The sequence below is a fragment of the Protopterus annectens genome, chromosome 6.part1 (genome assembly GCF_019279795.1).
Source record: "Protopterus annectens isolate FY-2018-M chromosome 6.part1, PAN1.0, whole genome shotgun sequence".
NCBI lineage: Eukaryota > Metazoa > Chordata > Ceratodontiformes > Protopteridae > Protopterus > Protopterus annectens.
The window spans coordinates 282,237,281-282,258,482 of record NC_056738.1 but is presented as its reverse complement, the minus strand read 5'-3'; the positions used below and the strand labels follow the sequence as shown (position 1 = coordinate 282,258,482).

At 37.4% G+C, this 21,202-nt stretch overlaps 1 protein-coding gene across 2 annotated transcripts in view; it reads left to right on the top strand.

The window, feature by feature from the left end:
- ERBB4 (erb-b2 receptor tyrosine kinase 4) overlaps positions 1-21,202 on the top strand; it is a 4,056,904-nt gene that overhangs the window by 2,406,854 nt on the left and 1,628,848 nt on the right. For both annotated transcript variants that reach the window (XM_044075709.1, XM_044075708.1), the window contains exon 5: positions 191-256. In XM_044075709.1, coding sequence (XP_043931644.1) covers positions 191-256 — 66 coding nt within the window. The remainder of the gene's footprint in view (positions 1-190; positions 257-21,202) is intronic.

Genomic DNA, 21,202 nt, shown 5'->3' with positions numbered 1-21,202 from the left:
TTTAAAAGAACTTCAAATTTAGTTTTACATAAAGAAAATGTTAGAAATCTATGTGGAACTTATGGTATTTGCACACACTGCATTCATCAGTGAAGAAGTTTGAGTTTTAAAATGTAAAAAGGAAAGTATCATGTATCACACGTATGGTCTTTCATACTGTATGCTAAAGAGGCTATGTTCTCTTTTACAGGTGGAAAATGTCATAAATCTTGCATGGGTCGATGTTGGGGTCCTTATCCAAATAACTGTCAGAGCTGTAAGTACTAATTTCCTGCCTGGTCAAAATGCTGTCAATATTGTTGCTGTTTTGATCTGCACTTTTGAACATTCCTACGTCAGCACCATTACTTGTGTCTTACTTTAGCTTAGGTATGTCGAGGTTCAGTAGTTATAGTAGCATCAGCAATGCCTTCAGAACTCTACAAAAGCCATCATAACTAAGAATAGAACCCTGCTTAAAATGTAAAAATCTGAAAATGAACATCATTATCCAGGAACCTTGTTGTTGCCACTTGTGTAGTAGCCACTGAGGACCTGATCGCGTTTGCCACCCCCCACACACACACACACTTGTGTGAGCAAGGAATCCTCTCACTCCAGCTAAAAGCAAAGAAAACTCTAACCAGCAATCATCCAAAAATAGATTGCAGCCCCTGGTTTAACTCCAGGAACCTTGTTGTTGCCGCTTGTGTAGTAGCCACTGCGGACCTGATCGCTTTGCCCCCCCCCACTTGTGTGAGAAAGGAATCCTCTCACTCCAGCTGAAAGCAAAGAAAATTCTAACCAGCAATCATCCAAAAATAGACTGCAGCCCCTGGTTTAACTCCAGGAACCTTGTTGTTGCCGCTTGTGTAGTGTAGGTGCCAGCTTTTGTAACTACTGTTATGCCTTGTTAAAATCTGTTATAGTCAGCTAGAGTGCATACCCCAGGGGCAATAGCTGCAAACCTTCTTCCTCTTAGCCAACCTCCACCCCAACCCCCACCCCTTTCATCCATTTCACTGTTGATAATTTGTTATATGTTAAGGTATTTAGCCCCTCTCAATAGTCATAGCCTTTAGTCCCTCCTCCTCCTCAATACTTGTTCTTCACTAAACACCAAACAGAGGTGCAAAGTCTCCAGCTGCTTTTATCTTTAGCTACATTGTGTGCAGCAAACAATGAGCAAAGGGGAATACAAATATAAAAGAGAATAAAATCTGCCATTGTAGACTAGTAAGCAACATACAACTTCCACCTGTAATTCCTACACATAGTTTTTCTTGGAGAAACCTTCCAGTCCTTGAACAAGGGTGCACCGTGCCTGTATGTTTACCTTATTTCCTTGGCTGTCCTTGATAATTAGCTAGGTTTAGCAGAGTCCCTTGGATTCTCTCCTGCTACTTTAAATTCCAATTGAAGGTTTCCCTCCCTTCCCCCACCCCCAAGTGATTGCTCAGGTACAACACACCAAAGGTTTTAAAACCCTGGATGCCATATTTGCTCTAATTGCAGCTGAAAGCCCTCCAGGTGTAGCATCTCTAGTGACAGTATTATTTTTCTTTTTTTTCAGTGTTGTATTCCACACTGTAAACTCGCTGTCCCTGCATAAAGTATTACAGTAATTTCTCTCTAAGGCAGCTTTCCAGTTATTTTTTATTTTTTGCTGGTATAGTTTATATTTGGATATTAGAAGCTTATGTTTTTGTTTTAGCTTTTGCTTGCTCCCAGTTTTAGTAAACCTGATTCAGAGTTCCTCTAAATGCTAGTTTAGACTACTTTATAATGTCACACTACTACTAGATTAAAAGTGATTCCAATAGTTTCTTTCATAAACAAGGGCATGAATATAAGCTACTTTATTAATTGTGTCTTCATGTAAAGCTTTTCTGTTTGTTTAATTGTCATAACTGCCTGCTATGTGCGAACTCTTTTTTCTCTCCTCCACGTTTGTCTCTCTTTCTCCCTAAAGTACTCTTCTCCCATTGCACTGTTCCTGATATAGTTTCTAAGAACCTACCTTCCTGGTGACAAAGGACCCTATCAAAATACCTGCGGTCTCATCTAACAGCCTTATTTTCCCTGCACCCCCTCTCAAGGAAGCAAGAAAGTATGTGGTTGTCTAAGTCCTGCTTGTAAAGCTGACCACCGTCTACTATTGTTTCAGAGGTTCTAAAGTACGCCACAAACCTGAACAGCCAACAGCCTTTACCCCCCTCCTATCTACTCTGTATCCAACAAACCTCTTCTACTTTATAATAACCCCCTTTACTAGCTATCACTCCTTCCCTAGTTCTAAACCAACTAGCTCCCTTACATACTTGCCTGCAATACTAGATCTGCCCACTGAGTGCCACCGTTATCCCATCCTTTATCTCCGGCGTATCCCTCTGTATTTCTTCATTAATTACACTACATCTCTTAAGTCCTAGAACTGCTCTTATTTTCTCACTTACCCTTTACTTCAACTGTCTACACCCACCTGTTGTTTTTCTCACAGACTTCTGTTTTATCTCTGATCTTTCCCACACCTGACTTGCCTAACTTTCCCTCAGTTACTAGCATTGCTGATAGTTTCTTCTCTAGCTTCTACTTGTCTCTAACCACTCCATTTGCCCTGCGGGCTCACTCCGCTCCCCTACCCTACCCTCAAATCCCACACACCCCCAGGGGTCCTATTCTTATACCATCTGACCACACCCCTTCACTCTTCCACCAATCACAAACCCTTCACCATTGGCCACTTAACTCCAATTCCCTCCTTTCACTTACCACTCCCTATCTCTCCCACCACACCCTCCACCTATTCCTTTCCACACCAAGTATACCTCCAAGCCTTTAACAGCAACCTAAAAACTTACCCTTCCAGATGTATAAGCTACCCACCCCAGCCCTCTTACAGAGGTTACTCATACTTACACTTCTACTACCTCTAACTTTAGCTTACCTGCTAAGCTCCTATGAATATACATTATATCCATGCCTTCTCTACCTCAATAAGCTATCTACCCCTCCTTCTCTACCTATTTTCACTAACCATGTTAACATAGCATCTACACCCAGCTATTTACTAGCAAAATACCATAGGATAGCCCACATTAGATACGACTCTCCCAATCCCAGAAAATCTCTACCTCTATATAGAAAATTCCCAAATCCTAGACTTCAAACACTACTCTTCTGTTTAAAAGATGGAGACATTCACCCAAACCCAGGCCCAACAACTGCTACTACCACTCAACTCCTCAACCCCAACCCATTTACTATCCATTCCCTTATCAAACCACCTAACTCACTCTTATTAGCTCACATCAACATACGGAGCATTAATAACAAAGATGGACAACTCCATGCTCTCTTGGAAGTCTACTCCTTTGACATTCTTTGTTTAACAGAAACTTGGTTAAAACCTGTAACTAAAGACAATTAAGTCACCCCACCCAGTTATAATATTTTGCAACTTGACCATGCAACCATAAAGGGTGGTGGTGTAGCTATCCTATTTAAATCTGGGTTACAGATTACTACCTATGACTATAAACCACCTCAAGACTTCAACGCAGAAATTCTTATTACCAAGCTTCAACTTAACACATTCATATCCATCTATATTATCTGTATCTACCTTCTTCCTGGTAATAACATTACCACCATAGAAAATATCCTTTGTTGGTTATCCCAAAATTTACCCCAAGAAACCATAATCCTAGGTGATTTTAACATTGTTTGGAAGTGTTGTAGCAGTAGCCACCCTATCAGCCATATTAACCTTTTTGTTTTTTCTCAAACCATTACCTCCCCTATCAGGATAAACAAGCCTAATAAGAAAGAAAGTACCTTAGATTGGATTATCATAAATAATCATCCCCAGACATATGAAGCTGGAATCCCTCCCTGATGATGTAAGTGACCACTCACTAACCTACATCATCAGGCTTAAATCCAATCTACCTAATCCAACCATATCTTGGACAATTAGAACCAAGAAAATCTTCAACCCCGATCTCTTCCAGAGAGAATGTAACTGGTCTCCCTTAAAATACCTCACACTGGAGGAAGCTGTTAATTACTTTAATTCTAACTTCCTAGCCATACTAGACCACCATGCACCAACCCACTCTATTAGAATGGGAACTAAATCTGCCCCGTGGCTTTCAAAAGAAACCAGGCAAAAAAATCCATCTCAGAAATAAGTACTGGGATAAATCTTGTTTAACTAAAAACCCAGTAGACCAACAAAACTTCAGACAGCTGAGAAATGAAACTAAAAAAGCTCTACTGTCTGACAAAAGAAACTACTACCTACAATTCCAACAGACTCACCATAATCAACCACAAAAGTTCTGGGCGGGTATTAATCAATTATTACACCCAGGTCAATCCATCACACCAGACCCACAAGGCACAGACCAGGAGAATCCCAAGCAGACTGCTAATGCCTTTAATATCTTCTTCACTGAGGCCATTCAAACTCTTGCCAGTCAGTTATCTACTCAGAACTTAACTATATCCAACTCTAACTCTAACCCATCCCCTCCATTTCTCTTGCAACCAGTCCCAACAACATATATTCTTACCCTTATCCAAAAACTGAAACCAGGCTCTCCTTCAGCAGACCAACTACCTGCTGAATATCTACAAAAGGCAGCCACATCCATCGCCTATCCCATTTCCATTCTCATCAATAGAACCATCAGTGAAGGACACATCCCTAAAATCTGGAAAGTATCCCATATTATCCCCCTTCACATGGGTGGGAACTCTACTGAACTCTCCAATTACCATCCCATAGCCCTACTTTCTCCCTTAGCAAAGATCATGGAAAAATGCATCTTCAGACAATTGCTAGACCACCTAATCCAAAATAACTTACTTTCAAACTCTTAACATGGTTTCAGACCTTCCCACAGCACTATTACTGCCCTCCTTTCCTTTACTGACTGTATTAACAAAAAACATAACCTCAATATGCTTTCCTCTGCACTGGTTATAGATCTGTCTAAGGCATTCAATATGGTAAATCACCAGATACTTATAAATATCCTCAAATCCCTGTCACTAGATGCACTAACTATAAAATGGTTCCAGTCCTACTTAGATAACAGACAACAGGCTGTACTTTGGCATAACATTCTATCTACCCATCTGCCTGTTAACATTGGTGTTCAAGGGTCCATAATAGGACCTCTCTTGTTTTCTATATTTATCAACGACCTTCACCTAGCAATCCCCCAAGCTACATGCATACAATATGCAGATGATTCCACATTTGTATGCTCAGCCACATCTATATCTGAACTTCACTCCCTTACCCAAAATGTGTTTAACACAGTTGAACAATGGTTTACACAGCGCTGTCTCCTTCTGAACCCCCAAAAACTAAACTCCTCCTTTTTACTCCTACTTGTAAGTCCCTCCAATAGACTTCACAGTAACATCCAATAATGGTACTCTCATATCCCCAGATCCAACTATCAAACTACTAGGTATCACCATAGATAACAACCTTAACTTCGACACACATATTAACAATACTCTAAAATCTGTTAATAGAAAACTAGGCTGTCTCTACAGGATCAAACCCTTCCTCTCTCCTGCAGCTAGAATAACTATTGCTTACACCCATCTAATTTCGACTCTCCTCTATGCCTCACCCATATACACTAATCTCTCTAAAAACAACCTTAATAAAATGGAAAACTCCTACAATAACATAGCCAGATTTGCTGCAGGTAACCCTTTCAGAACCCACCACTGTTTTAATCTAAAGCAGCTAGGATGGCTTGAATTACAAAATCAGCTTAAATTCCACCAACTGACCATTGCTCATAAAACCGTTTACCAACCTACCAATACCCCTATACTATCTACCCTCATTACCCCCGACAACAATCTAAAGACCCTACGATCATCACATAAACTTCTTGTAAATATTTGTAAATCAAACAACAGGGCTGGGGTCTCTCTTTTCTCTAATACTGTTGGAAAATCCTGGAACCTTCTTCCTAATGAACTTTCCTCTCTTCCATCTATATAACTCTTTAAAACCAAATTGAAACTTTTCCTCAGAACACATTGGTTGTGCCCCTGTACTAAACCTGACTGATCAACTAGCTCTTCTTACTTAGTTCAACCTACCCTCCTCTTCTCAGTAATCAAGTTCCATTTCCTAAAAACAACTTACCTTGTCCTTCTATACTATTACTTACATCTTCAGAATCTCATTAAGGAGACTACTTTTACTAATATATTGTATAATTTCAGCTCCTACTTTTCTTTATGACTACTTGTATACTAATATTTTGTATAATTCAGCTGCCATCTCTTTCTTTATTATGCATTGCAACTACATTTTGTATTGTACTAATTGTATCTGTAAATTTTGTACTATGTTATGAACGAATGACCTCTTTGATTATTCTCTGTACTGCACCTGCAATGTTCATTGTATACATTAATTTTTGTATATGTGATTTTATTTGTTTCCTTGGAGCTTATCTCCCCGGGCCTCTACTGAAAATGGACATATATCCAGTTAGACTAGCCCGGTCAACAAATGTAAAATAAAAATAATAAATAAAATGTTTTAGAGGCAATATATTAGACTTTCCTTCCACAACGAACTGCATATAAATTACTATGACCTGTTATTGCTAGCGACTATTAAGACGGATAAATATTTAAATAATATCTTATTGAACAGCATGATGTGGTCATCAAGAGCTCTTGCTATGACCATTTCTCTGTAACTGTTCTTCCAATACCTCTGTACAAAATGCAGTACAAACATAACCATGGCAGATTACGGTTCCCTTTAAGGAGTAAAAAAGTTGTTACTCACTGCTCAAGGTTGTTTTATTCCCTTTTGTATCTGGTGGTATGAACATTTATTTAGCAAATGGTCTAATTGGTTGTCCTTGTTAATTATAAACTTCAAAGTCAACTTAAGCAGTAACTAATTAACAGCTCTTTGTCACATCCAAGCTTTATTATGTGAATATTTCAGTCCGGCAGCATTGGATATATTTATGTGTTACCTCTATGGGATGATTTTTATCAGTTCAAAGATAGAGAATTACACATGTACTATTAAGGACCTTTTGTAAGCATCATTTTTGATTGATCAGCTTGAACAAATGTGCTCTTATTTCACTTGTAACATGTATGATGTGATAGATGCACAAGACAGATCACATGACTTCTTCAAATGATAACTACACAAAGATGGCAGGTTACTTGTCAAGAAAATTACAAGGGTATTATTGATGATTTGTTCACATTATTATTGTTCCTGCAAGCTTTGTACCTCCCTTTTACAGAGTAGGCATGTGATCTGATGCATGAAATTGCTATATTAATGGAAGGCCACAGTTAACATTTATTAAGGTCTACTAGTAATGTAGATAGTTTTGATCACTTGCTACAGTGGTTAGAATTGCTGGTCCCTTGCAAACATATGTGTTGGTGAGTCTAGTGGAAGAGTCATATTATTCTAGATAAATGATACTAAACATCAGCAGTACAAAATATACAAGGGTAGAGCTATAATTCAAATAGTATATTGATCGGTACCTGCAACTAAGAAAGAAAGGAAAAGTTGTGCATTTGAAATTATATAGGTATATTGTATATATAAAAATATAAATGCAAATCTTCAAGTAAAGTGGGAGCTGTCGTGGTTATCAGACTTTATGGAAAGACAAAAATTTGAAGAGATCTAACCTGTTAAACTGGCAGTAGTTCTTAGTGTTTAAATACATACAGTTTGCATCTACTTGACAAATACTTCTCAACCAGACAGAATGAGATGTGTCACAAATTACAATTTTTCACATATTTACAATCACTAGTGAGTATTGTGGGGTCTTCCCTAACCTCTTGCTTTTATTACTTGTGTGTGTGTGTGTGTGTGTGTGTGTGTGTGTGTGTGTGTGTGTGTGTGTGTGTGTGTGTGTGTGTGTGTGTGTGTGCCGATGTGCATCAGTTTATTAAACTAACAGACATGATTCCTGCTTTTGTGATCCTATATATGCTGCATGTAAATAATTTACAAAAGCATGCTGTTTATGATAAAAATTATGCAGGTAACAGGTTTCATACATTGCTGAACTCTTGCCCTACAAAGTCTCCATAGTCATATTAAATATAAAAGGAGAAGATAGTTTGCTGAACTCAGTTGTACAGTGGTGAGCACAGCATAAAAGTTTTAGCTTAAAAATCATGGATTAATGATGATTCACAATCATGTATTATTTCTGCTGGTATTTTATTGATACAGCATTTGCTTTTCTTTCACACAAACATCAAGTCATCAAATGCAGCATGAAAAATAATGCTGAAGTTTGTTATTCATGATCTATTTTAAAACATGAAATTATCATTTTGTCGAACCACCAACCATTGAGATGACTTCATCGAGTTCTCATTACATTAAGTGACAACATCATTGAAGTACAGATCATTGAAAATCATGGCCAGTGTTTTATTTTCTATCGAACATGTTTAGCACTACTGGGTCATGGTATTGTGCATGCTTCTGGATGACCACAATTTTCAGTAATGTGTATCTGACGACATTGTCACTAGATGTATTGTGAATTTGGTGATGCCGTCTTGATGAATGGTGGTTTGGCAAAGTGGTGATTCAATGTTCTAAATTAGATCCATTATTCAACTGGTAACAAACAAGCTCATTTACCATCTTACTTTACATCTCATTTTATGGATGTTGATAGATCTCCTTGTCATACATTTTGTGCCGTTCATATCTCTGCTGGTGATCAAAAACATAACCAACTCTTTTAGGTCTTTAGGCTTTGTTAATGCATGTCAAATATAACTGAAAACACACTATAATAATAATAATGACATCTAGATTACTCATTTAATAATACTGTTTTGCTATACCATCTCACACATTCTGCTCTTCCACAAATTTCTCCTAAATACTTGAAACATGTGTCCAGCATAAGCCGCTCCTAAATCTCTGTTGCACCAATTACCTATGGGCTTTGTTTTGAAAACCTGAAGCATTTTATTTATTTTATTCTATTTTCCCTTTCCATTGCACATCTTTTCTATCATTATTAATTTGGGGATCAAATTCTCACTTATTGTCATATTCCTACTTAAATACATCCTCACATTCTTTAGTACAGAATCATCTTGACCATCCAATCAATAATCGTCAAATGAGATACTAAACAGAGGTCTCATCTAATTGAGTTGCGATAGCTCAATTGGATGTAAAAGATCTCACAGCACCTATTGAAAAGATTAGAGGAGAGGAAATTCCCCAATGCCATGAGCAAAGTTACCCGAGTAGTATAAATACTATCTTGGATCTCCCTTAAAAATAGGCCAATAGCTGATTGAGACTAACCCAGTCAAAGGAAAAATAAAATAAAAACATTTTTGCATTCCTTTTACAAATGTACTTGTTGTTATAGCCTGCTTTGCTGATATCTTCTTCTCTCTCCAAATATCAATGCTTTATTCATAGGTTCATAGGTAGGTACTAGGCTATCGGCCCTGTGGCCTATACAAGCTCAGCCAAAAAGGTACCCTGGCTTTTGCCACCCAAGAAAATTATTTTCCTGTGCCACTGTCGAGCAGAGCCACAGAGGTGATCCCTGGGGTGAATTTCCTATTTCCCATCCAGTCATCAAGATTTTTCTTGAAGAGTGCTAATGAAGAGCTTTGTTTGATATAGATAGGTAGTTTATTCCAGAGTATGGGAAGTCTCTAGGACAGGAATCTATCCCTCCGGCATGTTCTGTTTATTGTGGTGACAAGGTTTAGGTCCCTAGAGCGTGTAGCTCAGAGGGATTGGGATTTCTTTAAGTGGAGCATGTCCAATAGCTCTGGGTTTGACATAGCTTTGTATGATAGGCATAGATCACCTCTGAGTAGGCGATATACGATGGAGTAAAGCTGGAGTTTTTGAGACGGCCTGTGTAGGGCATCTGTTTGAGGCTGGTAATCCTCTTTGTGAGGTATTTCTGTGGCCTTTCCAGTTGTTGTATATGTCTTGTGAGGTAAATACCAAAAGGGGCGTTGTACTCTATAATGGGTCTAATGAGTGATGAGTAGAGGGGAACAATGACCTCTTTTTTTTCTAGATGAGAAACCTTTTGTGATGAGGTGTGCCATGTAGAAGGATTTCCTGACTACTGTGGCGATGTGATTATCAAAGGAGAGACTACTGTCCACCTGTGTCCCAAGGTCTCTTATCACACTTTCGGTTTTAAGTATACTACCACCTATGTTGTAGTTCATGGGTACAGAGTTTTTACCAAAGGGGATGGCAATGCACTTTTTGGCATTGAGCTTGAGGCCATGGCTTTGACACCAGGCATCTGTCTCAGTGAGGCCATTTTGTAGGATGTCCACATCGTTAGGAGTTTCGATTATAGCTCCTAGTTTTCAGTCATCTGCGAACTTCGTTATTTATTTTTATTTTATTTTACATTTGTTAACCGGGCTAGTCCAACTGGATACATGTCCATTTTCAGTGGAGGCCCGGGGAGAAAAGCTCCAAGTTCAAAGACATTCTATAATACATATTAAAAATATACAGAAACAGAAACATCTAATACAAAAAATTTACTACATGACTTTAAAATAGTGTTAGTCATCTTCAGTATAATAAAATTTACAAAAAGCACTGAAAGGGGATGAATAGAAGTGTTCAGCATGATACGTAGTACTCAGGAAAGACAGTGTTAGGAATTGAGAAAGGTAGGTTAGTTTAGAAAATAGTTCCATGCCTAGTTCTGAATGAGAATTTTATGTTTTGATGGTAACAGATAGTTTGAACACACCAGTTAGCCAGGGTTGGTGCAAGATCATAACCAGTGATTAGTAAGGAAATGTTTTAAGTTAGTTTTGAATAGTAGGAGAGAGGTTAGGGTTGTAAGGTTTTGTGGTAAGTGATTCCATATTTTACCAACTGAATTAGAGAATATGGAGTCCCCTGCTAAATTATTTGATAAGGAAGTGTGCATCAGCATTTTGTTAGTGGAGCGTAGATTCCTCAAGTTATTATATGGTGTTATGAGGGTAGATAGAATTGGGGTGTTGGGTTGGTGAAGGACTTTATGGGTGATTATAAGTTGGTTAAATTGTAATAGGTGAGGTAATTCGAGCCAGCCTGGTTGTTTTAGATTTTGACAGTGATGAGTCCTGTATAGAGAGTTAGTAGCAAATCTGGCAATATTATTATACGATCTAGCTAGTTTGTTGAGATTATTTTTAGACAGATTGGTATATATGGGGGAAGCATATAATAGGGTAGAGATTAAGTGGGTTCTAGCTATTGTGGTTCTGGCTAGTGGTGTCAGGAAATGTTTGATTCTGTAGAGGGATCCAAGTTTTTTGTTAGTAGATTTTATTGTAGTGTTTATGTGAGTGTCGAACTTTAGTTGATTGTCAGTTGTAATACCTAGGAGTTTGGTGGTGGGATCTGGAGAAATAATGGTACCATTGTTGGATGTAAGTGTGAAATGAAGAGGGGGAGATAAGTGAGAGGGTGTAAAGAGCAATAATTTGTTTTTTGTTTTTTTTTTTTTGGGTTGAGGAGAAGACAGTGGTTGGAGAACCATTATTTTATAGTGGTGAAGGATAGAATTTTTGTGTGAGAGAATGAAGTTCAGTTTGGGATGAAGCTGAACAAATGATTGTAGAATCGTCAGCATATTGAATGCAGGTAGAGTGGAATAGAGAGATGAAGGTCATTTATAAAAATGGAAAATAACAGTGGACCTAAAATGGACCCCTGTGGGACACCTAGGGAGGTGGGAAGGAGGTCTGAAAGATGGTTTTGCCAGAGAACTGCTTGTTTTTGGTTTTCCAGGTAGGATGTAAACCAGTTCATAGCAGAATTATCAAGAGATAGTGACTTTAGTAGATGGAGGAGAAAGTTGATGGTTGACCATGTTGAAGGCTTTAGATAGGTCTACAAAGAATGCTGAGGAAAGAATATTATTATTGCGATTTTTGTTGATGCAGTTGGTAAAGGATAGCAAGGCTGTGGTGGTACTGTGGAAAGGACGGAAACCATGTTGACAGTTAGCTAAGAGATTGTAGTGGAGTAGGTGGGTTATTAATTGTTTGTGGATACATTTCTCCATTATTTTAGCAAGTGGAGACAGTAGAGCTATGGGACGATAGTTAGAGTACTCAGTGGAGTCACCACCTTTGTGAAGAGGAATAATGTGTGAGATTTTCCAAATTGAGGGGATAGTGCCTTCTTTTATGGTTCTATTGATCAATATGGAGATTGGGTAGGCAATGGCTAAGGCTCCTAGTCGGAGGTATTCTGCTGGTAATTTATCAGCTGAGGGGGTAGTAGGTTTTAATTTTTGAAGTAGGGAAGAGATATAGGAGGTGGATATAGGTTCAAGGTGGAAAAAGGGAGGAATGGAGTTTGTGCTGGGCAAATTGGAGGTATCAGGGTTTTGTTGATTTGCTAGATTTAGTACAGCAAAAGTAAAAAAAATATTAAAAGCATTTGCTATTTGTGTTGGACAGTCAGGGTTGGAGCCTAGTGGATTAGGTGTGGCTACTTTACCTGGGGATAGAAGTCTGTTTATAGTAGACCAGAACTTTTTGAAGTTGGATATAAAAGTTATTTTTGTCTTGTAGGACAGCTTTTTTTCTTATGTTTCTTTGTTGCCTAAAAGTTTGGTGATCAATTTTGTCTTTTGTGGTACGCCATTTAGCCCAAGATTTGTTCCTGCTAAGGATTAGCTTCTTAGTCTGATTTGTGAGCCATGGTGCTGGTTTATTTTTCATTCTTATGGAACGCATTGGGGCATGATGGTCTAGGATTGCTAGGAAAGTAGTATTGAAGTAAGTTACTGCTTCATTTATTGGGAGGGACTTAATTGGTGACCAGTTGCATTGTTTAAGTTCAGTTAGGAAGAGTTCTTGGTTAAAATGTTTTTTGCTATGGGCAGTTTTGTGTAGAACAGAGATATTTACATTTGTTTTATGTCTGATTACATATATTAGAGAGTGATCACTAAGGTCATCTGGGAGGGTTCCTGTTGTGTAGTTTTGCTGTGGACAATTTGTTAGTATCCAATCCAGGATGCTTTCTTTATTATTAAGTTTATTTGTTCTAGTGGCAGAGTTTATAGCTTGTGAGAAGCCATACAGGTTGATCAGGGTGGATGGATTGGTATTGTTACATGAATTCCAGTCAATATTAAAGTCTCCTAGTAGTATTGTTTCTTGAGGGAGATTTGAGGAAAGCCAGTTTAGTAGGTCTTCTAGTATTGTATGGTTTTTACCTGGTGGAAGATAAGTGCAGATGATGTTAACTGATTTTTGGTGGTTAAGCTGTAATTTAGAAATAATTATTTCTATGTTGTTTTCTGAGGGTAGTTTATGGTTTATTTTGCTGATTTGTAGTCCTGCTTTATAGAAAATTGCTTTTATTTATGCGATCTTGTCGAATGATATTATAGCCTGGGGGGATAATTTCAATATCTTTTATTGTGGGTTTGAGCCATGTTTCAGTTAAGCAGAGGATGTCAAATTGGTGAACATCCAGAAGAGCATGAATTTGAGGTATTTTGTTGCATATACTACGTATGTTTAGATGGGCTATTAGGAGTGCTTTAGAGGATTTGATTGATGGTAAGAGGATTGAATTATATTGGTTACTGTTAGGGGGGGATGGGTGAGTCTTTGGGCCTGGGTTGGGATGAATGTCTCCATCTATTAAGGAGTGGAGTGAAGTAAAGCTGTAGTATTGGGGAGTTTTACAATGGTAGTCGAATAGCTTTCTATTGTTAAGTATTGAGTATTTAATATGAATTAGTCAATGATATTTAGCTTGAAAGTAGCTGGGCTTATAGATGACATTGAGAAAGCTTGTGGATAAAGCTGGAAAAGATGTTGTAGTGTATTTGGAAGGGATGATAAGAGTAGAGAAAAGGGGTTGTTCATAGGAGGTTAAGAGGTAGGTAGTGGTAAGAGTAGTCAATAGTGAAAGTACTAGTAAACATTGTTGTTGGTAAGGCATGGTAGACGAATGAATAGTGGGTATTTGAGGAGAAGGAGAAGAGTAGGGGTTAACTTTTGGGATAATAGGCTGGTGATAGTGGGAGGAGATTTATATTTGAGGGGAGTGGAGATATAGATATGGGGTGTGGCTCGTAGTGAGTGTATTATTGGTTTTAGGTAAAGGGGGCATGGTTATGAGGGTATAAGTGTAGACACACTGGGGGCGTGTGGGAATTGGGGGTAGGGTAGGGGAGCAGAGTGAGCCCAAAGGGCGAACGGAGTGGGAAGAGCCAAAGAAGGCGCGAGTCGGGTAACACAATCAGTGGAGTGCTGATAGTTAAGGTGAGTTTTTCCAAGGAGATAGTAGTTTGAACAGTTTGACAGAGATGTTAAGAAGGAGGTAATGCGTAATATAGATGAGAAGACTGTAGAAGTGTGGAGTAGGATAGGGGCTAAAAGAGGGTAAAGTAGGGAGTTTAGTGGTTGATAGAGTGAGAAATGGCACAAAGTAGAAATAATTTCAGAGGGGGAAGACCTGGGAGAGGGGAGCCACCTACTGGCTACAGCAGGTACTGCAGCCGGGGCTACTCACAGGGCTTGCAGCTCAAAAGTAAAGGCGGGTTATTGGGGAGGGGAATGAGATTATCCATTAGCCGAACACCTTCTGTATTAGCCTGTACTTCAGAGAAGTAGAAACCAAACAGGAGAGGACCCAGGACTGAACCCTGTGGTACTCCATTTTTCACTGGTCTGAAGTCGGATTTGGAGTCTGCTACTTTCAAAGTGTGGGTTCTGTCAGTGAGCCACTTGCCAACCCATCTTGTGACATAGGGATTTATACCTAGTTTAATGAGTTTATCTATAATTCCAGAGTGGGGGATGGTGTTGAAAGCCTTGGCAAGATCTAGATAGTTTGTGTGCACCACCTTACCCTTGTGACCTTGTATACTTTATCTAATTTGGTAATTTTTAGCCATTCATTTGCTATCCCAAACTTTGTATCTTATATACAAGTCCAGAAGTTACATGGTATTTACATTGTTTTCCTGAATATCCTACAAAGTAGTTCAGAGTCAACATAATATGAAATCCAGTTTTGTCGACAATGAAGATATTGAAGCCCACTTCATCAAAGAACTGGAACTAGGAATATCTTCTCAGGGTAAATAACCACTTACCAAAATGAAAGAAAACCCACACTGCTCCATCCCTAACCCATGCAGGTGGAGTGCTGTGCCCCCCACACCTCCCCAATGAAATATACCAACTCAGAGTCTGCACTACAATGGGGAAAAGGGTATATTTACTCATCCCCACTGTACCATGATCTCTAGTAATAAGGTTGACCAAATATGTGTGAATGCACAGTGCATTCTCTGAACTGAAGACTCGCAAACATGCGGGTTTGGCAACACAGGATTCAGCCAACTGAAATTCAACATCCTGTGTTTGTCGAACCTTCACTAGCTATTTAGAAGGTAAACTCACTATTCTGAATATATATATATATATATATATATATATATATATATATATATATATATATATATATACACACTTTATGTTGTAGGAAGTGATGTCACAGTTGAAATGAATGAGGAAGTCCCGTTATTGCAGTCGGCAAATCAAATGCCAATGTGGAAGAAAGACCTAAAACCTTTAAAAGGTTTAGAACAAAGTATGGAAATGTATATGAGGTAAATAATGAAGAAGCAGTCTGGGAAAAGATACAGGTAATCAAAAGAAGTTATGGCAGGATTGGAAAGAAGTGGAGACTTCAAAACAGCAATGGGTTTTTCAGAATGTGGCCATTTATCAAGATGGAGGCACAGGCAAGAAAACCTGAGCTCAAATAGCTATACAAACCCTATGGCAACAAGGACAGAAGCTAAAATGGAAAGGTTCCAAAGGGAACAATATGGTGTGGCAGAATCAGAATTATTTAATAAAAAAGAATATGTCAAAGAATGAATGTGCAATAGATTCAATGTACTGTTTTGAATTTGTTTAAAATTATTAATTTATTAAAATTTAAATGAAGCAAAGAGCATATACAGATCTTAAGTAAAGGTTTAACCTTTGTGCCCTCAACGAGGGCAGACTTGATAGACAGTATCAATTCCCTTAAGGAATTTGTCAGAAAATTAAATTTGAAATGCTTGTTTAGTGCCAAAAATTATACTAAGGTGGAACACTTTAAAAAACAAGTCTATTTAATCCATGTTTAAGACCTGGACTGGGAGCCTTTCTTTTAAATTGTGAAAGTGATGTTAAAAACTTATTAGATTCAGTGTCTCAATATAGATTTTATAATTTAATTATGATGGAAAGGAATGCATTATTTCAGTTAAAAAGCAATAAGAGTTTATATATAATGAAAGCTGATAAGGGAAAAGCTGTAGTAATACTAGAAATGGATTATTATTGTAAAGAGATAGAAAAAATGTTGATTGACAAAACATTTTATATGAAGGTGTTCTGGGAAGAAATGATGAAATTGTACAGCATTATTGATACTTGTATTGAAGAATAGTGGATAGAAGGGCTGATCACTGCAGATTATTTTAGAGTATGGAATCCCAAGTTGGGGAGGTTTTTGGCCTGCCCAAAGTGCATAAAGATCTTAATGTGCCAAGTTTTAGGCCTATAGTGGCCAGTCAAGGTGGTAAAACCGAGTCCTTGGCCATTTTTGCAGACAAATTCTTGTAGAAATTGGTATGCCATAGTGACTCATTTATTAGGGATTCCTTTCATTTTAAAAATCTTATTGTCAGTATTAAAGTGGATGAGTCCACGTTTCTGGTAAAAGAAGATGCTGTGTCTTTCTAGCCAACCACCCCTCATGTAGAGGGACCTGAAATAATTACTAGGGAATTATTTTTATCAAATCTTTACACTAGTAATGAAGTTAGGTTGTTAACCGAAATATTGGATGTGATTTTAAATTATAACTTTTTTACTTTTGGATATGAAATCTATAGACAAAAAAAATGTTGTAGCAATGGGGGCTGTAATGCCCCAAATTATGCCAATAATTTTATGACAGCCTAGGAAAAAGAATATGTGTTTAATTCTGTATTTTTTACGAATGTAATATTTTATAAATTCTTTATTGATGATTTGTTTCTATTATGGAAAGGTAGTTTAGAAGGATTAATGGAATTCTTATCATATTTGAATAGTGTTAATAGTTATTTGAAATTTGTATATAATGTTAATCAGGAAGAAATTATTTTTTTAGATTTAAAAGTATATAAATCTGCCAACAATTTGAAGGTTAGAATATTAAAGAAAGAATTGCATAGTAATAGTTACTTACATTACAATACTATGCATAACAGAAATTTGAAAAGAAATATTGTCAAAGGACAGTTTCTAAGATTGAGTGAACTAACAGAAGATTATAAGTATTATTTTGAGATGGAAAGTGATTTAATAGAAGAGAAATTTTCAATAAGAGGATACCCCAATGGGTTAATAAAAAAGGTTAGGGATGATATAAGAAATATGAGGGAGATAAATGCATCAACAAACCATTTGGTTGAAAATAATATGAAAAATAGGGACTATGCTTTAGGTTGTGTATTACAGAATTCTACAGATGAAACTGGCATTAAGAAAATTATTAGAAATAATTGGAAGTTTCTTTTAAAATTTTGTGAGATACATAATACCATTGGAGAAGATCCAGTTTTTGTTACAAAAAGGGGGGAAACAAAGGAATATTTTTACAGAAACAATTATGATGGTTTAAAATTAGATGCTAACAAACGAATGACAAAATGTGATAATTGCAAGTTTTGCCAATTTATTCTTGAAGGATAGGAAATTAAGGTAATGGATAGAAAAAGTCTCTCACCCAGCACACAGTGTCAAACCATCTCATGGGTTCCACAGGAGCTGAAATAGTCCCAGACACAAAAACACCCTATCAAACCATCAAGAGATACGAACAAACCAGGATTTACATAACACGTTGGCAAGGACCTGACGATGAATAAACTCCTATATACATAAAAAATAAACAAACAAAGAGAAGGAAATTACCATGATCAATGTACAGCAATCAAAAGTTCCCCGGTGTAATGAAAAAATCTATATAAAAGATTAACAATATGCATGAGAACCAAAATAGTAGGTCAGGTATCTAAGCTTATATGATTAGTTAGTAACAACCGACAATTTCCTTTGCTTCAAGATGGGTTTTATTGAAGTTCATTTATTGAAGCTCTTGCCTCTATCAGCTCTCAGTCTCAAAATCCATTTGGCTTCCTTGCTTTCTGTATTATTTCTGATATCACCTTCACGTATAGTAAGGGTTATTTTATCAATCACCATGAATTTAAAGTGATGTTCATCATCTGCTGTATTAACGTGTTTAGATAATGCATTTTTGTCATACTTAATTCTAATGCTATAGAGGTTCTCTCTCATCCTCTCTTTAAGAGTCTGATTAGTTTTACCTATGTAAAATGATTGGCATGTCATGCAGGAAGACAAATAAACTACATTGGAGCTCTGACAGTCATCATGGACTCTAAACTCATATTTCCTATCAGGTGGTGCTGCGGTAGCATTGTCGCCTCACAGTAAGATGCTGTCCAGTTCGATTCTCAGCTAGAGCGTCTTCTGCGTGGAGACATGCGTGAATGGGCGTACCTTCGTTGATGGTTGTGCATCAGGCCTGGCAAGCCAGTACATAAAAATCAACTGCCAATCATTAGTGGACCGGAGTTCCGCTGTGGCGACCCCTAACCGTGAAAAGCCGAAAGAAACAACAAGTATCTGGATGTATAAAAATATCTCAGGTGTTAATATAATTACAGAAATTACAGTTGCCACAAGGATAGGTGTCAAAATCACATCTTGTTTCACTCTTGTATCACTGGTCTGACATAAAATCCTTTTGAGATTACGTTTGTTCTTAAACCTAAATGCTGGTTCATCTCCAGGTTTTCCTCATGCATCCAAGCAGAAGGGAATCCGTTGATGCTGTATTTTACTTCCGCTGGTGAAGCTATTAATACCACTGATATAACTGAACTTGAGACTGTTAAAATAGCTGTTGACAGTTTGGAGAGAGATTTCCTTAAACTAAAATGTCTAGAAGAACAGAGACAACATTTCAAAGTATGCCTCAATCGTAAAATCATACAGAGAGGTTTAAGAGTACTTAAAATGCCGACTTACAGTACCCAATATCCAGAACTACTTGCCAGTTGGTAACAACTTAATTCACAGGTGTGGCTTAAATATATGACATTATTAAATGAATATTTTAAACCAGAGGAGGACTCGCTGAGGGACTCCATTAAAGAACAACAAGAGAAGTTGTATGCCAGATAATCACATAAAATAATTGACAATGTTTTGGATAATATGCTTGATGGCATTTTGGTTTATGAAAGGAGACTTATTCAACAGAAAAAAGAAAAAATTGATAGGGACACTCGATACTTTGAGAGGGTGCATGTTTTCACTCGGCCTAGAGGTGATAATGCCCACCCAACACGGAATGTCAATATTAGAACTAAGCCTGGTAATGAACTAGTTGCTGATAGACATAGTAATATGACCAGAGACAAGCAGGCTTGATCATATGACTGCTGGTCTGCATTGAGAATGCTCTATTTCCCAAGATAACACCAGAGATATCAACCAACAACAGATACACTTTCATTCAACTGAGGTTGTAGCTGCCAGCAATAGTATTGACACCACTAATATTGCTGTTAGTCCTTCTGTAGAACAAACACCTGTAACTAACTGTGATGTACGACCTAAACTTCAGAAGAATCAATATGCAAATAATACATCTACTACCAATACTACAGCCCCCCTTTTTCCTTTACCCATCAATATAGAGAAAGGGCCCACCAGAACACACTCACTGAGTTGGAGGAGACAGAATAGGAAGATATCGACAGAGAGACAAACAAATAGATCTTTAAAGAAAATTTGGAACCAAGTGGGAGCTCCCTGATATGGAATTTATCCCAGTGGAGTTTGAACAGAGATGAATTAAATGTGTTGAATAAGGGCCTTTCCTTTATTCCCACTATGAAGAGTGATTTAACTGAGACTGTGTTGGACACTACATGTTTTATGCATAATATCATGTTGAAAATACAATTTGCTGATAACATACAGAATGTATCTGATACCTTTAGAAGGCCTAGCTTATTTATGCCAAATACTTATGCATTAATAGAAGCTTTTGGCAAAATGGTCGAAGATGATCTCTATACATTTAATGATAATAAGCATGCATCTGGTTTTAATAGGAAGAGCAAGTATAACTTGAATTATAGGGAGTAGTGTGCATTTAGAAATTTACAAAGAGATGAAACTATAGTTGTTAGACTGGCCAACAAAGGAGGCCCTATTGTTTTAATGGACAAACACACCTATATAGAGAGTATGTATAAGATGCAGGAGGAGGCACAGTTTTACTCTCAAATTGATATAACCACAATACATAAGATACATGAAAGGACTTTATTTTTGTTAGAAGATCTCATAAAGAGTAAAGTTATAGATATGAACTTATATAGATTTCTCAAAGTAGATAATCCCCTATTTCCATCCATACAGGGTTTACTGAAAATTCACAAGGATGAACAAAAGCCTCCCATGAGACCTATTGTAGCTGGGAGAGGTTGGGTGACTTAATCCTTCTTCCTCTATGTTGAGAAATATCTAAGACCAGTATTAGATAAAAACACCTTTATCTTAATAGATACCAAGCATTTCCTTCTGGATTTCTACCAATATAACAACTCTGAGGTGATGGGCATTGATTTTCACCTTGTCACCCTTGATGTAAAATCCTTATTTACTATTATTCCAAACGATGTGGGTGTTAATTCAGTACAGAGATATCTACACAAACATAGTAATCTCAGTACAGAATAAATTCATTTGATTAGCTTATTTCTTGAAATTATTCTAGAGAATAATGCCTTTACCTTTAACGGAGATATTTTCCTACAGCATGATGGCGTGCCTATGAGCACTTCGTGTGCCAATTGCTATGCCAACATGTTTATGGCACAGTGAGAGGAAGAGACTTTATTTCGCATGGATTTTTTCATCCACCATGTGAAATTTTATAGACGTTTTGTAGACAATCTTTTTCTTGTTTGGGTGGGTTCTAGTGAGAGCTTAGAACAGTTTATTATGGCCCTGAATGAGAATTAGTTATTTGAAA